This window comes from Scardinius erythrophthalmus (genome assembly GCF_964197995.2).
Source record: "Scardinius erythrophthalmus genome assembly, chromosome: 14".
NCBI lineage: Eukaryota > Metazoa > Chordata > Actinopteri > Cypriniformes > Leuciscidae > Scardinius > Scardinius erythrophthalmus.
This window is the reverse complement of record NC_138234.1, coordinates 36899456-36924983: the sequence shown is the minus strand read 5'-3', so window position 1 is coordinate 36924983 and position 25528 is coordinate 36899456. Positions and strand designations below refer to the sequence as shown.

At 37.5% G+C, this 25528-nt stretch overlaps 1 protein-coding gene across 1 annotated transcript in view; it reads left to right on the top strand.

Moving 5' to 3' along the window:
- Positions 1-13220, top strand: part of kcnh1b (potassium voltage-gated channel, subfamily H (eag-related), member 1b) — a gene marked incomplete at both ends in the record, with an annotated part of 69846 nt that extends 56626 nt beyond the window's left edge. Inside the window, one exon of the mRNA XM_081383962.1 lies at positions 12378-13220. Within this exon, the coding sequence (XP_081240088.1) occupies positions 12378-13220 (843 nt within the window). The remainder of the gene's footprint in view (positions 1-12377) is intronic.
- Between the last annotated feature and the right edge of the window lie 12308 nt (positions 13221-25528).

Sequence of the window (25528 nt, the reverse complement as noted above, 5' to 3'; positions counted from 1 at the left end):
AACTGGGACCACCGGACTCAGGACCCCCGGACTCGGGACCACCGAAACTGGGACCACCGGACTCGGGACCACCGGACTCGGGAACACTGGAATTGGGACCACCGGGCTCGGGACCACCGGGCTCGGGACCACAGACACTGGGACCACCGGAACAGTTACGGAGGGAACCTTTCTCCTCCTCCTGTGTTTCGGGACCACCGGAACTGGGACCACCGGAACTGGGACCACCGGAATAGTCACAGAGGAGGTCTTCCTTCTCCTCCTCCGTTTCCGGACCACCGGACCACCTCCTCCGATCTGATCACCGTCTGACATGGTGCTCTCCTCCTCCAAAGTCCTTTGAACGCATCTGGAGAAATACTCAAATAGGGAAATGGAGTTTCCCTTATCCTCCTCTGGAGAAAAAATCTCGCTCCACTGAATCCACATATGGCTGGTTAATCGAAATAACAGATATTATGTTGAAATAACGACTTATGTTGAAATAACAGATATTATGATTTAAATAACTACTTTTGTCGAAATAACAAGATATTATGTCAAAATAACAAGACTTATGTCGAAATAAGATATTTATGTCGAAATAACGAGATATTATGTCGAAATAATGACTTATGTCGAAATAACAAGATATTATGTCGAAATAACGACTTATGTCAAAATAACGACTTATGTCAAAATAACGGCTTATTATGTCGAAATAACGAGATATTATGTCGAAATAACAGATATTATGTTGAAATAACGACTTATGTTGAAATAACAGATATTATGATTTAAATAACTACTTTTGTCGAAATAACAAGATATTATGTAAAAATAACAAGACTTATGTCGAAATAACAACTTATGTCGAAATAACAAGATATTATGTCGAAATAAGATATTTATGTCGAAATAACAAGATATTATGTCGAAATAACGACTTATGTCGAAATAATGAGATATTATGTCGAAATAACGACTTAATATCACGAAATAACGAGATAAGTTTCTTTCTTTCTTTTTTTTACCTTATGGTTCAGGGCTTCCGTTATTATTTGTTCTCTACAAATAAACACAAACGTGGGTGTATTTTAGCCAGCAAAAGTATACATATATTTTAAGAAAATAGCTGTATGATAATAAAGATAATTTTTGTTCTTGTTGATGTTAAAAGTTTCTAAGTGAAACCAACATGTTAATAAACAGATGCTAAAGGGCACTTTTGGCTTATAGTGACATGTATTGGTCTTGGCCGTGCAGCAATGAAGCATGTTATGTTTTTCATTTTATTTCAAACTAGATTACTGTGTAATACAACTAACTTTGTTGTATTATTTTCATGTTATCAATGTGAAGCTGCTTTGATACAATCTGTATTGTAAAAAGCGCTATATAAATAAAGGTGACTTGACTAGAGTAATTCTCCACAGCTGGCTCTACGTTAGCAAAAGCATGTTCATAGTTGTTTTCAGACTTGGCCAATAAACTATGAACCTCTCTAACCTCCAAAACTCATTATCTTCAGCTGTGACAGGACAAATGCAGAAAAATGACACTTGTGAATATTGTCCGCCTGCAGTCCAGTGCTGCTCCCACCGCACATCTCACAGTCATCTGTCTGACCTGATGGAAAATCCATTTATTTTTGCACTTTACAATGCATCTAAATGGCTTCATCAGGAAGCAGATCCATGTGACCGGGCGAGAAAGTCATGCTGAGTCAGTCTGTGCACAGGAATGAATTAATGAACCAACATCATTAACACATTAGGACAGCTTCCGCATACATGAACATTTTGCTTGTAATTAGGTTAGCAAAAAAAGTTTGCCCGTCCTAAACACCTTGTGCTTAATTTTCATCTGTTTTACATTTAAATCTCAGACTAAACGACTAAAAACGCTGTATTATGCATGCCAAACAAGTAATTGTCAATGTCACTTTGTAAAGAAACGCTCATGCCTATATGCATATGCATGCCGTCACTGTTCTCACAGATTCACGTTGTTGAAGTTCACATGGAGATGATGATGGTATCGCTTTTAAAACCCGTTTCAAAAACTTGCACTTTCAAACCTATTTCAAAGTTTGCGTTCTCAGGCCACCAAACGCTGTTGACATGTAAATGAACTGTTTTCAGTTAAAACTGTGTCATAAGCGGCCCTTAAGTTAATAACTAATGATCTTTACAACGCAAATGAATCAATCAAAAACTTACTTAAACTGGACAATGACTTTCTTCCAGATCTGCTGTGTACAGCCAAAACAATCTCGTGTTGTATTATTTTCCTGTTATCACTGTAAAGCTGCTTTAAAACAATCTGTATTGTAAAAAAGCTCTATATAAATGAAGGTGACTTGACTTGACTCCAACTCCTTTAGTAATCAATCTAATCTAAACAAGACAAACTAAACTTTATACCTTTATAGTCTTTTCCTCTAATTGTGAAAATCAACTACATTAGAAGCAGAAATAATCAAACAATAAACGGATGCGAAAATAACGGAGGAATGTTATTAATTGTGAACTACTGCCGTACAAGGACATCTCATGAATCTTATCACTTCACATTTATGAGTTAACAGTTTTAAGAAGGTAGAAATAATACAGGGATCTTGCTTTCATTCCGCCTCCAGGTTCATTCATAATTAAGTAAAAACACGTGAGATCATTCTCCCAGGGTATGGAAAGCTGTTGTCCACCATTTTGTATGAACACAGCATAAAATATCTGCAGGATATCATAGTCCTCGCCCACTTTCATGTTGACTTGGAAAATTACCATCTCTTTTAAAAGCTGAAGGCACATTGCAGACCCAGATACATTTGTCTTGGATGTAGACTGAGATGTGATGCCCTCCGTGTTTGAAGAAGGACACCGAGGTTTCGCCAAGACATGATTCTGGATCAGCATCTTTTGTTGGTCCCAGAACAACATTCTTGTCCCAGTGGGTGTTTCCCATTGGGCAGTCAGCACCTGCTGGTGGACGCCTTTTTTTCTTTGGTTCTGGGGTGAAAATGTGACCTTGAGTTTTGTGAGATTCAACCATAGACATCATGATAATATCAACAAGCCATGCGATGATCTCTGATGTGCAAGGCCGGACTTACCATTGGGCTTGACTGGGCTCAAGCCCATGGGCCCCGCCCAATAGGGGGCCCCGCCCGTTTACGTTTGATTTTTTCAATAATATGTCAGTCATTTAATTTTTCATTTAAAGTTTGTTGATTGGTCTAGCATTGTTACCTGGCCCTGCCCTGCAATGAAAATTTTTATTTAATTAACTAAATTAAATGTCAGTCATCTTGAGGTTTGCTGATTGGTTATTGGCAGTTACGTAGTGCCTCGTTTACTGCCGAACCGTTGAAAAAACCTGTCTGCAAATTGCGCAAATTGAAATTGCGAATTGAAAATAAGCACAATGGAAACACGTCAATTTCGCAAAAAATTTACGCTCTCATGAGGTGGTTTTTCAGGCAATTTGAAAAAGGAATATTTCGCAAAACTGCAATGGAAACAGTTTTTGCGCATTTACAGTCACCTGAGTTAGAAGACGCGGTGTGTTTGAGGTCCATGTATAGCTACGCAAATAATAATATTTTTATATTATTTAATTATAACATTTAATAGGCTATATTTAGAAGACGCTTTTATGCAAAAAAGGAACAAAGCTGAGTGTGGAGCGCGCACTGCATGGCACGGAGGCGCGGCTGCGAACACTTGCATTTTCCTATCAACAGTGGAAACAACTTAAATTACTGTAGAATTTCTGGTCATACAGAAAATAATAATACATTATTCCCAACTACTTGTATTTGTGTAAACTCACAATAACAAGAAAACGCTGTGCTTTTGTAAAATAAAATAAAACAATCAGACGCACTTTCATGATCTCCGTGAGCGCCCCAGCGGGCACCTTGACGTCAATTTGACATCAACAAATAGACAAGATTTTGACCACCATGTATGGCATGCATGAATATGCATATTTTCGTTATATTTTGTAATTATTTCCTTGTGGTTGTAAAGATGCCTAACAAAGGTATCAATCTGACATGTTTTTTCTGGTCCCTACATCTCAGGTCAATATCATTGACATTAAATCGATGTTGATTTGATGTCAGGAAACAAGACGTCAAATTGATGTGAAATTTATGTCAAAACAATGTCTGAAAATAGTATATTTATTATTACTCATTGTAAATCAATGTGACTCATTTTCAACACCTAAAAGACCTAGCCTGAATGATCTTGAAAGTTGTAGACCTAGGTCTATGTATTTTGCATGTGTGTTTTTATTTATTTAAATCCTAACATATTTACATTTAGTTCACGTTTAAAATGACAGCAGACACTATAATTGCATATACTATAAAAGGTCAATTTAATCTGATATTGGAGCTTTATATTGAATGATATCAAAATAGCATTAAAATGACATCAACATCATGGCATCCTGATGTCAAATAGATGCCCAGCAGGCACAGGATATAGACTACAGCGTCGGTCAGACGTTGGATTATGGTTGAAAATGAAAGTCGGGTTGACGTCTAAATCCAATGTTTGTTTGACGTCAAGCTCCAACGTTGGGCATTCGTTCAATTTTGGTTGGAATAAACCAAACAAAAAGGTGAAATGCATGGCTGTACACTTATTACCAGCTTCACTTAAAGCTAACCAGATTTACTTTATTTAATTTCCGGTTTAAAGAAATAATATTTTGTATTTTAAAGTCACCATGATGGTGGTTAGCGTTTGCTTTAGTTGTGCTCTTGACTCTTGACTCTTTAAATTAAACTTTTCTCTGGCTGCTATTATTGTGTGTTTATAATGCACAATTGTTAAAGCTTAAAAAGCCTTGAGAAAATGAGATCAGATGATGTTGACTGATTGTTGATGATATCATCATGTAATTCCCTGATCTTATTCAGTGTCTAATGCTTTGATTATATATGACTTGTGGTTTTAACATTGTTTTAATCAAAATAAAAGTCATTTGATTCTACAACATATCAAGCAGTGTTAGTTATCAAAAAATATACTTGAGTTTAAAAACTATTTAGTGCACAAAAACCTTTAATCTATGGCAGTACTTAGACACACACAGATATCAAGAAACAGCATATGAATCTCAACAATGGTGACAATCAAACAAAATATCCAGATAATCAGATCAACTCCAGCTGCACAATTTATTAAAGCCGCAATGCATGCTGGGAGATAAGGGTGAGTTTTGATTGGTGGTACCCAGCATGCACTGCAGCATGAAGCATTTCATTGATTGTCACCATTGTTGAGAGTCAGACTCATACTAAGTAATAATGTAGAGGAAAAAGTCTAATGCACTAAATCAGGGTTCACCAATCTCAGTCCTGGAGGGCCACTGTCCTGCGGAGTTTAGCTCCTTATTTAGCTCAGGACCGAGATTGGTGAACCCTGCACTAAATGTTTTGAAAATCCTTTATATTAATTTAATAAACAACATTGCTCTCATGCTGTAAAATCAATTGTCTTCTATTATAAAACAACAAAAAACACACAAGTACTATATAATCAAAACATTAGAGACTGAACATGATCAGGGATTCAGACAATTGATATCATCATCAATAAACAGCCAACATCACATGATGTAAATTTTCTCATGGCTTTTTTGCCACAACAAATGTGCGTTATAAACACACAATTATAGCAGCCAGAGAAAAGTTTAATTTAAAGAGTCAAGAGTCAAGAGCAAAGCAAACGCTAACCACCATCATGGTGACTTTAAAATACAACTATTGATTAAGCCGGAAATTAAATAAAGTAAATCTGGTTAGTTGTAAGTGAAGCTGGTAATAAGTGTACAGCCATGCATTTCACCTTTTTGTTTGGTTTATTCCAACCAAAATTCAACGACTGCCCAACGTTGGAGCTTGACGTCAAACAAACATTGGATTTAGACGTCAACACGACTTTCATTTTCAATCACAATCCAATGTCTGACCGACGCTGTAGTCTATATCCTGTGCCTGCTGGGATCAACATCATGACATCTTGACATCAAATAAATGTTGAATTGACATCAAATACCAACAAGCATGACATCAAAATAACATCAGAATGACATCAGCAGAGGTAAAAATCTTGACATCAAATTGACATCGACACATTGACGTCAATATGACTTTCATTTTTGACCTATTTCGTGACGTAATTTTGACATCAGTGTTTGATGTCACATTGATGTTAAATTGACATCAAATGCCCACTGGGATCACTGCAACCTTTTATGTGATGGGAATAGATCTAAATACTCAAAAAACTTCTCACGATTCGTTAATCCCGATAGCTGTAATTGTAAAAACGTATAATAGCTGTAATTGTAAATGTTTTCGAGAGAGTTTCACATGTAATGCTAAATAATTCATATGCAAGCATGTCAGCCAATCACAGCAGTGGGCGTTTACACTGAAGTCTCACAGCAGCCAATCACAGCAGAGGGTGTTTACACTGAAGTCTCACACAGACACGCCCCTTCAAACAGAGCGTTCAGAGGCTAAAATCAGGCTAGGAAATATGCCTTTTATTAACTTTTGATCTAAAAAACATACTAACATAATAAGGGCACCCCAGGAAACATTCTAAAATAATAAAATAATCCATGCAATGGGACCTTTAAAGAGTTTCTGTTGAGTTTTGTGGGTCACCATTGTGCTGAAGAGTAGAGCCTGTGCTTCAGTTCTGGATTAGCAGAGAAACACTACTGTTATGTTGCATCATGTTGCTTTAATTAAAGACAGTGATTGTGTACTTGTTGATGATCTATTTGTTAAGGTTTTCAACTCATTCATGTGTGCTGTTGTTAAACACTTATCTGCAAGAAGATTGAGTTTAACTGATGTTTTGTTAAATTTAAGATAGAATCAGTTACATCAGTTTATGACATCTAGGCGTCAAATAAATGTTGAATTGACATCAAATTCCAACAAACAAAGTATGACATCAAAATGACATCAGCAGAGGTCAAAATCTTGACATCAAATTGACATCGACACTTTGACGTCAATATGACATTCATTTTTGACCTATTTCGTGACGTAATTTTGACATCAATGTTTGATGTCACATTGATGTTAAATTGACATCAAATGCCCACTGGGCGCGAGAACTGAAACAAAATATAGCCTATGTAGGCTAAAGCTTGAAATGTCCACTTTAAAACGAACAAATTCGAATAAAAAGTTAATACCTTCTGATTAATCCGTATGAAATGTGCATTTCTCTCTAAAAGCGCATCTGCTTAACAGCGGAGATGGAGATGTGATTTTAGCCAAAGCAATGGTTTATTAATAATATTAATGGCTCTTCTCATTCAGCACTGCGGGAAAAACATCAATTCCAGGTTCTAATTTGGCCTTTGAAAACCAGTCAAATCGACATGTTTTCCATATTAATTTGTGAATATTTTAAATGTTTAATAAAGGAGCAAAAAGTCATAAACAAAAATCTGAAAATTCGTCGATATTTACTTTTTTGCGCAGCAGTTGATGTAGCCAATTCAAATTAAAATGTTGGTGTTCAACAAAAAAAGACAACAAAAAGTTGTTTTAAAAAGACAACAACCGTTCATTTTTCGTTTTTCAATTACGGGTTAAAAAAGGAAAAACGAATGGACACAAAAGTAGCCTACATGGATGGATCGTTTGGACAGAATACGAGACAGAGTTCTTTATTAAATTGGTAAAAGAAACAATAATTAAACAATAATTAGCCTATAGGAATACTGGATTCTAAATCTCAAAGAAATGCCACGATCAAAACATATGTTTTCCAGGTAAATAAGTGTTTTATTCTCATTCTGACCAAGACATTTGTGCATTGCAATAAACTTATGATCACTTTGAACTTTTTTAATCATTATTTATTTATTGGAAGAAAACTTTTTCAAGCTTCAATGAGTGGTCATATAAATAAATTATTAGGCCTACGTTTTTTAACGTTTTAAGTAGGCCGTGTTTATTTTTTTGTCTATGGTACCAGTCACCTTTTGAAAGTAGCTTTGAACTTCAAATTGGATCGATTGGATCGATTATATTGTTACGCCATCAGATGGCGACAAATGACTTTTAAAAAACATTTGTCATTGAATCGTTCATTCAGGAGATTCGTTCAAAAATGCTGATTCATCTATGAAACAAGTGCATTTGATTGATGAATTGAATCATTCATTCAAACCCAAGTTTTTTTTTTTATAATTCAGATTAATTAAACATTTTTAATAGACTTCAGCAATTACCATAAATTATGTTATTTTGTTTAGTTGTTTGTTCAGAATCGTGATCTCTATTTTTATTCTCAGTTTATCCAGAATTGTGTAGCTCTAATACATAGCTTGTGTATGTATCATTTTGTTCTATTTAAAGTAATGTATAGAAGGTAGGGCCCGAAAGTGACTCAAGCCCAGGGGCCCCCACCACCCTAAGTCCTGCCCTGCTGATGTGAACCCATGAATCATGCAGATTCAACAGAAGGATACACAAAAACACACACTAGTAGGGCTGCAGCTATCGATTCTTTTTGTAATCGATTAATCTAGCACTTAATCGATCAGTTAATCGAGTAATCGGATAAAAAAAAATTGTGTGTTTTTTAACAACCAAAACAAATAATGCATAACGAAAATGATGTGGCTGTAAAATGATCAAGCATTTGGCTTTTATTTCTCAAAAAAAAAAACAAAAAAAAAACAGAGGTATTTATTCCAACTCCAACATTTGGCTCCAAAACTAAGCATATTTATTGCAATTTTTACCCATTTAGTGTTTATGTGGCAGTGTCAACAATTATATAACAATACGGTTAAGTCAACTTACTGTAAAACATGTATGACATGTAAAACTATGAATACAAACTTAAATAGTAAAGGCCATTTGGCCTTAGTTTTGTCTTCTTAATACAACATTACAAAAAAAGGATTGCACCTTCTGCAAATTACCCACCGGAGAACAAAAATAAATGAAATGAATATAAAATATCAAGTACACAATGTATACAATTTATAAATAAAAAGTGTAGCTTTGAAAAGGGGAATGTTTTATTGCAAATATGCATTTTGTTAAATAGAAAAAGAACAGCATTTTGTTTTTCACTTAGGCTAGTTGAGGTATATTAGCACGTTTTGTAGTATTATATATATTTTTTTTGTTAATTTAAAATGTTCTATGCTCAATTACTTTGGTAGCCGATTATGTCTTCCCCAAAAGTACGAGTGGATTTGGAGAAGCAGGCTGGTGGGGAGTTTCATTTTTTTGTTGTTGTCTGTAACTATTTGGTAGACGTGACATAGCCTACAAACAAGGTCTCGCAAAGACTGCAATACAATATTTGTCCCTCCATCACGTCCCGGTGTATACAGTGAATGCATGCTGAAATTATTGTTGCGTGGCTACATAAAAGTTTAAGCATATGTGATGCATTGCCGCAATTGGTCTGACTAGCGCGTGAGAGAGACGAGGGTGCATGTGTGTGTGTGTGTGTGTGTGAAGGGGTTCTTTTATTAGGCTATACTCTCTTAGCCTGCCTAACGTCAGACTGAGTCTCATTTGAGACTTGGTCTGGGAACCACGTGTTCATTTTCTCGTATTTGAGGCGTGGTTTACGATTGCCCAGAGCCGTTTATTGGGCACTATGAATGTCTATCAAATGCGCCTGTATGTAGCTCATAGCCAATCGCTTCAATTATACCAGATGACGTATGTAGAGCGACAGAAATTCGACGAGGAAAAAGACGATGGGTCAAAGATTTATTTGTACACGATGGCGTTTAGCGAATATTACCGTTTGTGCAAGATCAACATGAGGGTAGAAGGTAACGTCGAGTCTGATGCCATGTTGGATCCATAGATATAAACAAACTGCTTCGGTGTCGTCATCGTCTTGCTGCTCCCTCCCCGTTCTGTGATTGGTTCCCTTTTTCAGGTGAAAATCTGGTCCATGGTGTCCAGACCATAGATATCATATAAAGGCTAGATGTCTCGTCCGCGCTGCTGGCCAATGGAGCTCGACATCCGCACACGGCGGCCATCTTACGACAGGGTGCTCGCTCACTCATAACATGGTGCATGTACTTTTAAATAACCATAACTTGCTCAATTTTCTACCGATTTTCAAACGGTTTGGTTTGTTATAAACGTCAGAGATGTAGCTATTATACTGCATACATATGAATAATTATGTTCAAAATGTTTAAGCATTCAGAATTATAGCCACGTTAATAACGTTTGTAAGAAACCAAACCGTTTGTAAATCCGTCCAGATTTCAGCGAGATAAGAGGATTTGTGTGCGTGCTGCTCACTCACCTTAATTCACAGAGCCCTGTCCTAAGATGGCCGCCGGTGATGCCGGAAGTGACTCCGCCTTAAGACATCTAGCCTTTATATGATATCTATGGTCCAGACTGCCTAGCAGCGTGAATAAAATTGCGCTGCGAGCAAGGTGAATACGTTTACTACTTAAAAACATCAAAGCTAAACGTCAAACCGCATCACGACATCACTACAAATAGGCTACAATATGGGATTAAAATCGGCGAACATCAATGTATAGGCTTAGGGCGGCACGTGCGTTTCAGCGACGCTGAGAGGAAGCGATCCCAAACTTTATACATTCTCTGCCGTTTGTTTCTTTACTCTCCGCCATCGTGCCAAATAAATTCAAAATGTATCACACGTTATGGTGCTTCCTGAACATTGAACAACGGTCCGTGTGAAACAATCAGATCCCTGCGCGTATAGTGCGCGTCATAGGAATTTAACGAGGCAGAGTTTTTGCCTCGAGGAATTTATGTAATTGAGTTAATCGAGTAACTCGATGAATCGTTTCAGCCCTACACACAAGTAAACATGGCAAACATGAGCTTAAATACAAGGACAAGGGGAAACACATGACATCAACAACCAATGACAAAGTGGAACTGATTAACATGAACCAATGAAAAAACAGAACTGACATCAAGATAACCAGACAATGAATCAATACGAAGATTGCATGGACTAAAGATGAACAGGGAATCACAAACCTAAAACAAAACGTAAACATACATGACAAAATCACAGATTTTTCATTATACTATATTATACCTGATTTTTCCAATCCAGGCTGGAACAAACGTACTTGTGGCAATATTTCTGCACAATGGTATTAAGTTGCATTTAGTTTTATCCAACACAGATGAATGTGAATCTGGCAACATTTTATTGTGCTGGTTGTTGTACATATTGAGGTAGTTCAGAAATGAAATGCTTTATTTTGATGTACCATGAAGCTAAAAATAGCAGTGACTAACCCTTCTAGCAAACACTTTAAAATGAAGCATGTGACTCGCTTCTCATCGTTCGAGGTGCTCAAGCGTCAAGAGTCCAGATAGATGCAGTGAAAGCACACAGTGACCAGGGGCGGTGAACATTTCTGGGTCAATGATGCATTGCTAATTTTTATTGCTTTTATACTTTTATTTTATTTTATGTTGCAATCAACACATTCAAACGCATCGTCACGATCGTCATCAGATGATGTTGGACATTATCATCTTACTTGCATGTGTTTGAATGCCATGATTGAATGTGCCACGATGTATGTTTTTTTTTAATAAGTTACAACTTAAATTTTGGTCTGTTCTTCACATAAAGCACTCTTCACAAATTCCTCGATAAAAACCGCTGAAAACGGGTAACACAGGCTCATCCGGGTGACTGAAGTCAGCAGCGCTATACGCTTGCTAGGAACGTTTTTTATTCGTGGAAGTTTTGCTTTAGGTGAGCTTATAAAATAATAAAACTCAGTTGAATCAATATTTTGTGTAAAGTAAGTTGTTTAATTATGCCATCCAGTAATGTGGCCTTTCACACAAACGCAATGGCGGCCATTTTGTGACTATTTTTTGTACACTATTGGATTATAGGATAACAAACAGGTCTGAAATCTGAAATCAATACCTCTTATCCCCATAATTATTTATGTTGCGAGATTCTGTGTAATAAGTGATATGACTGTATACCGTGTCCCTTAAATGTCAGTCTAGTTTGAACTTGCCATGCTAGCAACTGCTCTCTCCACGGAAGCTTTGCGTTTAAAGACCTTATAAAATATTTAGACTCAGATCAATATTTTGTGTCTTATTTACTTACGTGGCAAGTAGCCGTGTAATAAGCGGGATAATGTACATCCAGCTGTTTGTTATCTCAGAATAAACCCCTTCAGGCTAATACAAGACCCATCCGCTTTGTGTCGGGTCCTCATCACCCTGTCAGGGTTTATTCTGAGATAACAACCGGCTGGATGTACATTATCCCTTACTAATAATCTGTGTTCATTCTTATGTATACATGTTCTCTCTTGTTTGAATCATATAGATCGTCTTCCGTAAAATAAGTGACGTCAAACGGGAGGAAGAGGAGATGCTGCGAAGGAAGAATGAAGCCCCTCTGAATCTACCTCCAGATCACCCCGTGCGGCGTCTCTTCCAGCGGTTCCGCCAGCAGAGAGAGGCCCGTCTGGCGGCGGAGCGGGCAAGTCAAGGAGAACCGGATCTCGAGAAAGGCAGAGCGGAGACCATGGTGCTCGAGATCACGTCACCAACCAGCGTCATCACGGTCACTGAAAGTCCAGCCACTCCGGTTACGTCTTCCTCCACCTCATCATCCTCGTCATGTCGAGCAAAACTTTATGCTCCCATGGCCTCTAATGGAAACTATACAAGAAATAAGTCCGCAGAACCACCCAAAAGCAAAGGCTGGGGTCGGTTTAAAGAAGCCACAGCCAAGTCTGATCTCTCCTGGTGTCCTGTGTCCAAAGCCGAGTCCATGGAGATGCTACCAGACAGGACTAAGTCTCAATATGAACTGTCCCTCAAGAAGACAGACTCGTGCGACAGCGGCATCACCAAGAGTGACCTGCGACTCGACAACATGGGCGACGGTAGCGCTCGAAGCCCTCAGGAACGAAGCCCCATTCAGCCTGAGGGGAAGCAAGCGTTCCAGTCCATTCCCGAACAGAGTCTTCAGGCCTGTTTTATGGAGCTGAAGCAGGAGCTGCGAGGAGACATCAGCTCCCTCAGCGGCAGAATGAGCGCACTCGAAGCACAGCTCGCAGAGATGCTCCGACTTCTCAAAGACAGAAAGACCTCAGGAACTTCGAACTTGTTTGACATATCAAGGCCGGACTCTCCAGATTCAGAAAGGGATATGTTCTCCTAATGTGTTTCGTGTCTGATGCGATGGGCTGAAGGGAAGACGGTTTGATCCTGTTCTAGTCAAAGCCAAACTGACCTCAATTAGTATTTTACTTTAACAGTGAAGTATGTAAGATTTGTTATGTTATTCTCTTAACCCAGTTTATTGTTCACTGACTGCTATTAGTATGCCATTCATGGGTTTCCAAAATGTGTAAACATTTAAGCACCATTTAAGCATTGAGAGTGTCCGCTCAGATCTGTCAATCACTTTCAGCTCATCCAAAAGCATGAGTTGGAGGCGTTGCTACTGTAGGAGGTGAGAATTGGGGGTGTGGCTAGTGTAGCAGGCTGAGAGATTGGGGCGTGGCTACTGTAGCAGACTGAGAGTTAGGGCGTGGCTACTGTAGCAGGAGGAGAGTTTGGGGCGTGGCTACTGTAGCAGGCTGAGAGTTTGTGGTGTGGCTACTGTAGCAGGCTAAGAGTTTGGGGTGTGGCTACTGTAGCAGGCTAAGAGTTGGGGGTGTGGCTACTGTAGCAGGAGGAGAGTTTGGGGCGTGGCTACTGTAGCAGACTGAGAGTTTGGGGCGTGGCTACTGTAACAGGCTGAGAGTTTGGGGCGTGGCTACTGTAGCAGACTGAGAGTTTGGGGCGTGGCTACTGTAGCAGGCTGAGAGTTGGGGGTGTGGCTACTGTAGCAGACTGAGAGTTGGGGGTGTGGCTACTGTAGCAGACTGAGAGTTTAGGGCGTGGCTACTGTAGCAGACTGAGAGTTTGGGGTGTGGCTACTGTGGCAGGCTGAGAGTTTGGGGTGTGGCTACTGTAGCAGACTGAGAGTTTGGGGCGTGGATACTGTAGCAGACTGAGATTTTGGGGTGTGGCTACTGTAGCAGACTGAGAGTTTGGGGTGTGGCTACTGTAGCAGACTGAGAGTTTGGGGCGTGGATACTGTAGCAGACTGAGAGTTTGGGGTGTGGCTACTGTAGCAGACTGAGAGTTTGGGGTGTGGCTACTGTAGCAGGCTCAGAGTTGGGGGTGTGGCTACTGTAGCAGACTGAGAGTTTGGGGTGTAGCTACTGTAGCAGACTGAGAGTTGGGGGTGTGGCTACTGTAGCAGACTGAGAGTTGGGGGCGTGGCTACTGTAGCAGGCTGAGAGTTTGGGGCGTGGCTACTATAGCAGACTGAGAGTTGGGGGTGTGGCTACTATAGCAGACTGAGAGTTGGGGGTGTGGCTACTGTAGCAGACTGAGAGTTGGGGGCATGGCTACTGTAGCAGACTGAGAGTTGGGGGCGTGGCTACTGTAGCAGGCTGAGAGTTTGGGGCGTGGCTACTATAGCAGACTGAGAGTTGGGGGTGTGGCTACTATAGCAGACTGAGAGTTGGGGGTGTGGCTACTGTAGCAGACTGAGAGTTGGGGGTGTGGCTACTGTAGCAGACTGAGAGTTTGGGGCGTGGCTACTGTAGCAGGCTGAGAGTTGGGGGCATGGCTACTGTAGCAGGCTGAGAGTTTGGGGCGTGGCTACTATAGCAGACTGAGAGTTGGGGGTGTGGCTACTGTAGCAGACTGAGAGTTTGGGGCGTGGCTACTGTAGCAGGCTGAGAGTTGGGGGCATGGCTACTGTAGCAGGCTGAGAGTTTGGGGCGTGGCTACTATAGCAGACTGAGAGTTGGGGGCATGGCTACTGTAGCAGACTGAGAGTTGGGGGCATGGCTACTGTAGCAGACTGAGAGTTTGGGGTGTGGCTACTGTAGCAGACTGAGAGTTGGGGGCATGGCTACTGTAGCAGACTGAGAGTTGGGGGCATGGCTACTGTAGCAGGCTGAGAGTTGGGGGCATGGCTACTGTAGCAGCTAAAAGTATTCCTAATATGTTGGACCTTTAGTTGAAAGCAGCCTGCGTTGACCTGTTGAGACATACCTTCACAAGCTCCTGTAAGGGCTGTATGTGTGATGAGTTGGAGGAGGCGCAACAGGCAAATGGGGAAGAAATGCTTTATTTTTGAAATTCTGCTAGGTGTCACTGGTGTTGACGAATCTACATACTTCACCTTTAAAGATAAAGAGTGTAATTTTTTCGATGCTAAAATACTTTCTTCTTTTGTCTGAGCCATAACCTAGTGGGCAGCAATCATATGGTGTAACGGCTCATTACTTTTGCAGTTCTGTTTGTCAGAACAAGAATTGCACACTTCAACTTGATTAATCAAATCATTAATACATGGATATGGATCTTACATATAGTGGAATATACCAGTATGCCACTATAAAATCAGTTGTCAACTGTTTTGTATGGCATTTTTGTATGGTCATCCAAATCATTATTTGTATCTGTGAAATGTATCTGTGAAACTGCCGTCTGTCTTATTCTCGCATCTGTCAAATCATACGTAATTTACATCATACATAATTTGTCAGTCAATCAAGTAAAATACAAAACTGATTATAATGATTTAACAATGGGCCCATTTATGAACAAGAGCAGAATGAATTTCTGTGTAAAACCAAATTTTGGAGTAGAATTATTGCATTCAATTAAATGTGACAATTTACGAATTATTTATTTCATGAATCATGAATGATGAGCTCTTGTTTTATGGATCGGGCCTTTGCTTTTGCAACAATTAGTAAAATTGCACCACCTTGCACATACTGTTGAATCCACATTTTAAAAGTCTTACTAAAAATCATAAACCTGGTAATTGTATGTTTGGGACTGTATGCTGAATATAAGTTTTTCTACTTGTTTTTTTTTTTTACTATAAAATATTCTGTTGCCTGTTTATGTGATAAAATGATGTGCTCTTAAATAATGTGACAACTTGCAATATAGCAATAGCGACAAATGCAAAATAACCAAAATTCCACTGTCTGTGAATTCTTGGAGGATGACAAGTGCATTGCACTGTTTGTTTTTTTACTTTTAACTGCTTCGTAACTCTAACTTTATATCAAAGTTATCTAAAATAATAGAGCCAAAGGAAATAGTTAAGGGGAAATGTTATGCTAAACTTGGGAATATCAAAAAGTGTATTTTATGTCATTTTTAACAGATGCATGAAGCAAAATTATATGGTGGATAAGCAATACTGATAACTTTTTAGGATTATAAATGAGGAATATACTAGTTATATAAGATAATATGAAGCATGAAAAAAGGTACAGTAGTGTTCATTTAGCATGTGCTTTTTAGCATTCTTCCCAAAAGCCTATTCCCTTTTTAAAAGTGTTCAGTCCTTTTTGTTTTGTAAATGTCATTTCCAAGAAGGTTTAGGACAGTGGTATATCACAGCTTGTAAACAGTAAACTCTTGAACGTTTTGCCGAATTTGCACTGCACAACTTTAATGTTTGATTCATTGTCTATCCTGAATGCAGAATGAATCAGTGAACACACTGTGAAACTGAAAGACTTGATGGGACTTACTGATTGTACTTTCTTTTTTTAATGTCTGATTTAAGTCTAAAGATTATCAGAAAAAGGTCATTGCAAAAGTTTGAGATTATTGTTGTTTAACGTTTACGTTAGTTGTAAACAAATGCTGTATGTTTTTTTTTTTTCAAGATCGAATTTTAAAGACTAAATTAATGAAATACTTGATTATTAAAGTATGGTGGAAGTAAATGGAAAGTGTGAAAGCCATTTTGCATTTTCAAATTAATGTTGTGCAACTTATGATTAATAAAAAGCCTACTTATGTTTTATTTAGATGTTTATTGCAGCAAAAGTTTTTATGTACAGTCCACGCATTACAGCAAATACAGATACATACTAGAGAGAATAACATGAATGTAGCATATATGAAAACTTTGAATGAATAGTGTTAGCATCTTTTGTTTGTTGCTGTGTTTTCACTTTGTCTGTGCAAAAATGTGTATTTTTTAATGTCTTAAAAATTATTTGAATGTTTTTTTTAATGTTTAATTTTTTAATGTTTTTAAATGTCTTTCATGTGAAATCACTTTTATGAGGTCATGACACAGATGTTAGATCTCATTATCAAAAAGAAATATAAATTCAAAGAATCATACTTAATTGTAAAAAAAATAAAATTATTATGTCCTGCTTATTTATAATCAATATTTAAATGGCAAGAAAAGCAACTGTTTATGTGTCAAATGTTTATATTAAAGCATTTTATACTTTGCATTACATATGGTCATTCATATTGTTATTGGAATATATACAGAACATATATATCAAGAACAAATAACAGATCTTGCCAATCTTGAATAATTGTTACCTTTAAAATAAATAACCTTTAAATTCTCAACTATTTCAGTGATAACTGAAGATTTTTGTATACATTACTGCTCAAAAGTTTATGGTTAGTAAGAATGTTTTTTAAAACAAGTCTCTTATGATCACCAAGGCTGCTTTTATTTGATAAAAAAATACAGTAATACTGTAAAATATTGTATTTTTTTTTTATTACATTTTTATATTTGAATATATTTTCGTGTATTTTCTGTTACACATGTTCGTCTCAAGCGGCAGTAGCTCATCTTACCCTGTTGGATCATGCTTTTCTCGGTGGGTTTGTTTGGCTGTAGTTCCTTCAGACATTCGTAATTAAAGACGTATACTTTCTCTGATGGGTCTTGTAATCTGATTAGGGCCACAGAGCCAGTCTTATCCTCACAGACTTTGGGACAGATATTTAATTAAAGTGAGAGTTACTGTCTTATGCTAATCAGCTGTGTCATAGTTTCTATACAACTAAAGCTAAGTTACAGGCCATTTAATTCAGGAAAACTAAACACAATTAATATTAATTTGATGTCAGAATTTTAGACAAGCTAGTATCAAGTTATGCTAATGCTAGCCTTAAACTGTACAGTACTCATCTAGTTCAGTGATGAAACTCTAGAGGGCGCAGACTGATGGTCCTTCACATGCAATCGCATCATTACCACATGACACAAGCTGATTGGCCTCTGCTGATCCTGCAGCCAATGAGATTGCTTGCTGAACATTTAAATAGTCTGGTTCAGTGTTTGCTGTGAGCTAGTCCTTCCTCTGAACCCCTCCACCTCCCCAGCTCCACCTGCCTAGATCTGATACAGGATTTATGTGTGTCTATTCATGCAGCAGCAGATCTGACATGTTCACAGCAGCGTCTGTGTGTCTATTAGCAGTAGCAAGTCCATGTTGTCATACCTCTGTAGCAGCAGCGTAGCAGATCCGTCAAGACCAAATACATTCATATATTAACTTGTTAATTCTATTTAGAGTTGTCATGATATAAATATATTTAGCTTAATTTTCTTCATATGTGAGTACTAAACCATGAACCATCACTGAACTACTTAAGCTGGACTGTGACGCTATATTCTTCTGGAAACAAACTTTGTTGCATTATTTTCCTGTTATCTCTGTAAATCTGCTTTGAAACAATCTGTATTGTAAAAGGCGTTATAAATAAAGGTGACTTGACTAAAATAATATAAAAATCCCATAAAAGACTTAAAATTTACTTTTTTTGTTTTTTCTTTTTAAATTACACAAGTCAAAATTATGTAATTAAGTTCTGTTCTGCTCCCCAAGGCTGAAAACATTAATATTGTGAAATATTATTAGAATGTAAAACAGCTTTTTTCTATATGCATGTGTATAGTAAAGTGTAAGTTGAATTTCCGCATCATTACTCCAGTCTTCAGTGTCACATGATCCTTCAGAAATCACTTTAATGTGATGATTTGATGCTCTAGAAACATTTCTGATTATTATCAATATTTAAATCCTTGAATGATTTTGAAATCTCTCTTATCGCATCTTTTGAATGGCAGATTTCGCGTAATACTGTTTCTATTGCATTTTCTTAAACACTTACACAACAATGTACATCACATGTCTGTAACATCACATATAATGTACAAAAAAACAAAAAAAACACCGGGGCTTATATTACATGAAAAGTGCAATAGCACAAACCAACATAGGATAATTAAAGTATGTACTTTGGAAGTCAGAGTTAACAATACACTGCAATCAGTAATAGCCACAGATAAGAGAAATAAAATAAAATAAAATAAAATAGGGTTAGTGCAAATTAAAATATATTTTCGAATGAATGTAATACCTAATCAAGCATTTTGTTCCTCCTCTATTATATTGTTCATATCCCCTTGCTCAATAAATAATAAAAAGGGACTCCAAATCCTCTTAAATTGGTCTTCTTTACCCTTAAGAATATATGTTATCTTTTCCACTGCAATGCATGAAGATATTTCTCTTAACCATCGAGTTATAGTAGGCCTTTCTATCTTTTTCCAATAAATGGCGATGAGCCGTCTATCAATACTTGAGTGTCCTTTTTAATTTTCCAGTTATCTGGATGAATACCAATAATGAAAAGCCCAGGATCCAGTGGCAATCTCACTGAGACTATGCCATATCATATTATTCATTTCTTTCCAAAACTCTTTTATTTTATCACATTCCCACATACAATGAATTAATGTGCCTTTTGCACTGTTACATTTAAAACAAGTATCTGGTATGTTGCTATAAATTTTGTTTCGTTTTACCGGAGTTATATAAGTACGCATAAGCCAATTGTACTGTAACAGTTTTAGTCTGCTGTTAACTGTCTGTGTTTGAGCTTTTGCACATGTTTGCTCCCATTTTTCCTTATCTATCTTCAATCCAAGGTCTTGTTCCCACATGGCTAATCTGGATGTAGATGACTCCTGAGAACCTAGCAATAACATGCTGTATAAACAAGATATGTGTCCTCCACCAAGGCTTGGTTTAGACACACATCTCTCCAGATTAGTTAGCTCTGGCTCAGTGAGTCCTTGTCCCCGGGCAGTACGTATAAAATTCCTAATTTGCAAATATATATAATAATGTTTTTTAGGGATTTGGAACTTATCAGTAATATCAGTAAATGGCATTAGAACGCCATCTTTGTATAGATCTTTAACTTTCCACACACCATTCTGGTACAAAATTATCATTCCCCCATATTGGGATAAATACAGATAGAGACTCTTTTTCCTTTAGATGAATTCGTACTTTCCCCCAGACATTAATCATGTTCAGTACTTTTGGATTAAATGATATTCCACTCAAATTTTTCTGTAATATTTTTTTATTGGCTGAATAAAGATACAAGTTAAAAGGAATCTTCGATTTCACAAAGAAATGTTCTATTTCTAGCCATTTAGGAGGAGCACTTGCTGAAAAATGAAACATTATCGCTCTTAACTGGGATGCCCAATAGTATGCTTGAATATTTGGGAGTTTCAATCCTCCACTATCGTATGGTAGGTAAAGCAAAGATGTCCGGACTCTTGGGTGTTTATTATGCCAAATAAACTGGATAAACATTCTTCGTAGAGTGGTGAAAAATGAGGTAGTGGGGGGCAAAGGGATATTTTGGAAATAATAAATTATTTTGGGTAGTGTATTCATCTTTAATATATTAATGCGACGGATTAATGAGATTGGTAAACCTGACCATCTATCTACAGACTTAGTAATTGAATTTGTTAGGGCATTGAAGTTCAGTGAGGTTATTTTTTCTATATCTGCCACAATCTGGAGTCCTAAGTATGTAAATGAATCTGTAACGTTAAGACTGGAAGTTAAGTATGATAATTTTGACTTTTCCTCTTGATTAAGAAATAAAATAGAGGATTTAGACTGATTTATCTTATAGCCAGAAAATTTCCCGAACCTTTTTATGAGATTGAGTAGAATAGATTGGCTGAGCTCTCTAAGAAATAATAAAACATCATCTGCATATAGGGATATGCAGTGTGTTATTGAGCTTATCCTAATTCCACTAATGTTGCTTTCATCCCGTACTGCAATAGCAAATGGTTCAATTACCAAGAGAAACAAAAATGGTGACAGAGGACATCCCTGCCGGGTGCCTCTGTTTACTTTGAAAGGCCTTGAAATTATTCCATTGGTCAGAACGCCTGCTGTAGGGTGTGTATACAGTAACTTAATCCATGAGCAAAAAACTTCCCCAAAACCAAACCTTTGTAAAACCTCCCAGAGGAAAGGCCACTCCACCCTATCAAAAGCCTTCTCTGCGTCTAAAGATAAAATTGCTGTATCTGGAGAACCCTTTTTATGATGTAAAATATGAAACAACATCCGTACATTGTGAAATCCCTGACGGCCTTTCACAAATCCATTCTGATCGCGGTCCACTATATTTGGTAAGACATTTTCTAGTCTTTTTGCCAATATCTTACTAAGAATCTTTGTATCAGAGTTTAGTAATGAAATTGGACGATAGGATTCACACTTTGTTTTTAATTTGTTGGGTTTAAGAAGGAGCATAATCAGTGCACCTCTTAAAGATGGTGGGAGTACACCTTGTTGATATGACTCTTTAATCATATTTAAGATAGGAGAGGCTAATTTTTCCTTAAACTTCTTATAAAAATCTATAGGAATTCCCGTCTGGTCCGGGAGTTCGACCACCTCTCAGATTCTCAATAGCATTTAAAACTTCTTCTTCTGATAAATCTGCTTCAAGATTGTATTTTACCTCATTAGAAATCTTAGGAATTTTAATCTCATTTAAAAAAAATTCTTGTTGTTTCATATCTTCTGTATATTCTGAGCTGTATAAAGAGCTAAAAAAACTTTAAACGCATGATTTATTTTAACAGGATCCGTCGTAATATCTCCCCCCTCTTCCTGAATATAATTAATAGCACTTTCGGACTGCAGCTGTTTGATTCTCCATGCTAAAAGTTTCCCTGGCTTTTCTCCTTGATCATAATAGCTTTGTTTCAGTTTCATCATACTGCTTGCCACTCTAGAGGCGGACATCTCTTCATACTGGGCTCTAAGAAATAAAATTTCCTGATCAATTTTTGTATCATTAATTTGATTTTGAAATTGTCTTTTTTCTAGGTCTTTCAATTTAGAATCCAGAAGATTTAACTTTTGATTACATAATTTTGATTTTGTTTTAGTGTAACTAATTATCTTACCTCTAATAAAAGCTTCCCACCTTGTACTAGCTGATGTTTCTGAAGTATTCATATCGAAATATAGGTCAATCTGTTGTTCCATATATTCAATAAACTTTGAATTTCCTAGCCACTTTGGATGTAATCTCCAGTTTGGTGGGTCACTTCTTAAATTGGCATCCATGTATATCAGAGATATGGAAGCATGATCTGATAGTACCATACTATCATACCAACAGTCCTGAATTTTTGACAGGAGAGGTGCTGATATAAGAAAATAGTCAAATCTTGAGTGAGTCTTGTGCGTACTTGAGTAACATGAGAATTAGATATCTGTGGGTTTTTGGTTTCTCCATATATCAATTAAATTTAAGTCATTTATACAAGATTTTAGTACTTTTCTTGTTTGATTGTGTGACCGATCGACTCCAGAAGATCGATCTTTACCCGGATCTAGGGTGCAATTAAAGTCACCTCCCATTATATAATGACCCTGAAGTGAGGAAATAGTCAAGAATAGGTTAGTAAAGAATGCAGCATTATCTGTATTGGGACCGTATACATTAATTAAGTTTAGTGTTTCTGACAAAAGGGTTCCCTTTATAATGACATACCTCCCAACAGTATCGTATTTTACCTCAGACATCTGAAATGGTATAGATTTATGAATCAAGATAATTACCCCTCGTGCTTGGCTACTATGAGATGCAGAAAAAACTTGCCCAGGCAAGTTTTTCCTTCTAACCCTTATTATATCTTCAGATCTTAGATGTGTTTCTTGAAGGAACACAATCTTGCACTGCAATTGTTTGAGTCGGAGCATGACCTGCTTGAGTTTTGTAATACTGTTAAGTCCCCTACAGTTCCAGGATGTAATTTTAAGCTTTACTTCTCTAGACATTGTTATTAATTATATGCAATGCACCCTTTTTCTCTATTCAACACTTGAATGTCTCCAAAATACACCAGAATGAACATATTCGTGAAATTATAGACCAAAAATAAAAAGCAGCCCCTAGTTGAACAATTAGACATAATAATTAAAAAGAAAAAAAAGAAAAATACAAATTAAACTAAATAAACAAACTTCCCAGGTCTTTTCGACCACCCTTATTCCCTGAATTTAACTTCACTAGAAACAACACCGGTCCACCGACTCTCTCCCTGAGGAACCGTTCTCCTTATGTCAACTCGCGCTATCACTTCCGTACTTAGCTCTTAGTATGTAGCAAACAATTTACACTGATAGGTTATGCGAAAAAATATCAGTAAATAAGATACAAAAATAAAAATTAAAATAAAAAAGGATGGGGGGCAAAATATAAATTTCCCCACACAGGTGAACATTGTCCAACTGATTACATTTGCACTCTTTCAGACGCATGCCCATGCAAAAATTAAATAAATAAATGAATGAATGATTGACTAATAATAATAATAAAAATGATCAAAACAAGTGTATAAAGTGGGCATTATCAAAGTCTAAAGTCTCTGGCATTATATTTTTAACCCAGTTCATTACATCAGTGACTCACTCTATTTCTATTGGATTCTACTCTGGTGGATTGTCCAAAAAGGTTTCAACTTCTCCAGGGTTCTCAAAAGTATAAAATGTTCCATTGAAAGACACCTGTAGCCGTGAGGGGAAGAAGAATCTGTAATCCAAACCTTTTGCTCTAAGCTTTTTCTTGACCTCGTTGTAGCGCTGGCGTTTCTTGCTGACCTCGGCTGAAAAATCAGGAAAGAGTATCACTCGCTTGCCTTTGTACAGAACCTCTTTTTTTTCTCTGGCCGCATTCAATACCCGGACTTTGTCTTTGTAATTGAGGAACTTCATTATTAGTGCCCTCGGCGGTGCTTTGTCGTCTGATCTGACACTTGCGATTCTGTGAGCTCGTTCAATGATCAGCGGGATGCGAAGAGGTTCCATCCCCGCCAATTTTCCAGAAAACCACACGCGTCTCTGCCTTCAGCTTTCTCCGGCAGCCCCACCAGCCGTACGTTGGAACGCCGACTGCGATTTTCCAGATCTTCTGTTTTAGCAGACAGCGACTTTATTTTGTCTTCCAACATTTTAGCTGTAGATTGCAGTTTGTTAACGGTGTCCTCGGTCTGAGATATTCTCTCCTCTGCTTCTGTCAGTCTAGCGGAGCAGTCACCTATTTGATTCTTAACGTCCGTCAAAATGGCTAACACCGATTCAAATTTAGCAGAAAACTCGGACTTTAATGAGATGATTGCTTGAAGAATATTATCCAAGTTTGCGGGATTACTTTCCTTCAATGTCTCTGCGTCTGAAGACTCGGCCTCCGAACTTTGTGTAACACCCGCTAACTTCACCTCCTCGTGGTCTTCGGAGGCGGAGAGCCCTTCATCCCGATCTGATTTAGACGTTTTCCCTCCTTTATTTTTCGACAATTTAGGTGCCATATTTGTTAGGAATATATAAAATATCAGTAAATACTTTCTATTAGTAATGCAAGAGCGATTATTGATGAAATTAGATGAAAGTGGAAGCGACGCAAGATAACGTTACCGTATCTCCACGCCATAACCGGAGGTCCCTTGAATGGCAGATTTCACCAAAAATATGCAGCAGCAAAACTGTTTTCAACATTGATAATAATCATAAATGTCTCTTGAGCATCAAATCATCATATTTGAGTGATTTCTGAAGGATCATGTGACAATGAAGACTGGAGTAATGATGCTGAAAATTCAGCTTTGATCACAGGAATACATTACAACATCATACATCAGACTTGCTTCCACGTCTGTTTGTTTTTCCGTGTTTCTACCTCGGGAAACCCATCCCAAGGTTACTAGGCTCTGTGTTCCAGGTTTATCCTCGCATCTCCCTCCCCTTCTGTGTCACTGAGTGACGACTGCAAGCTCCACATATCATCTCTCCAGTCTGAAGATGGACCTCAGGGACCATTATTACGGCCAAGCCTCTATTTCTGTTGTTTACAGTGGATTTCAGAAGACTATAAATCAACGTACGTCTACCAACTACAGATTATCAGACGGACTACTGCCATCAGTCCTCAACATGTAATCATTGTCCTACAGATTGTACAGTACTTCGCCTTATTAGCATCTTGAAAAATGAAAACATCTATTTTAAAACATAGATGATATGTATGGGCAAATACTGTAATGTTTGAGGAGGACGAGCTTCAGTTCAACACTGAACCGACTTCAGCTGAATAACAGCCGAAATCTTTCCTCCACTACTGAAATTATTGTGGAGTTTATTCTTAATCCAGAAATCATGAGACTCATGAGATTTATTAGAATACTGAGCATAGAGATACCAAATTTACCATAATCGGCCATTTTGATGTAAAATTATGCATTTTTCCAATGTATGTTTCTTTTTTATACACTCA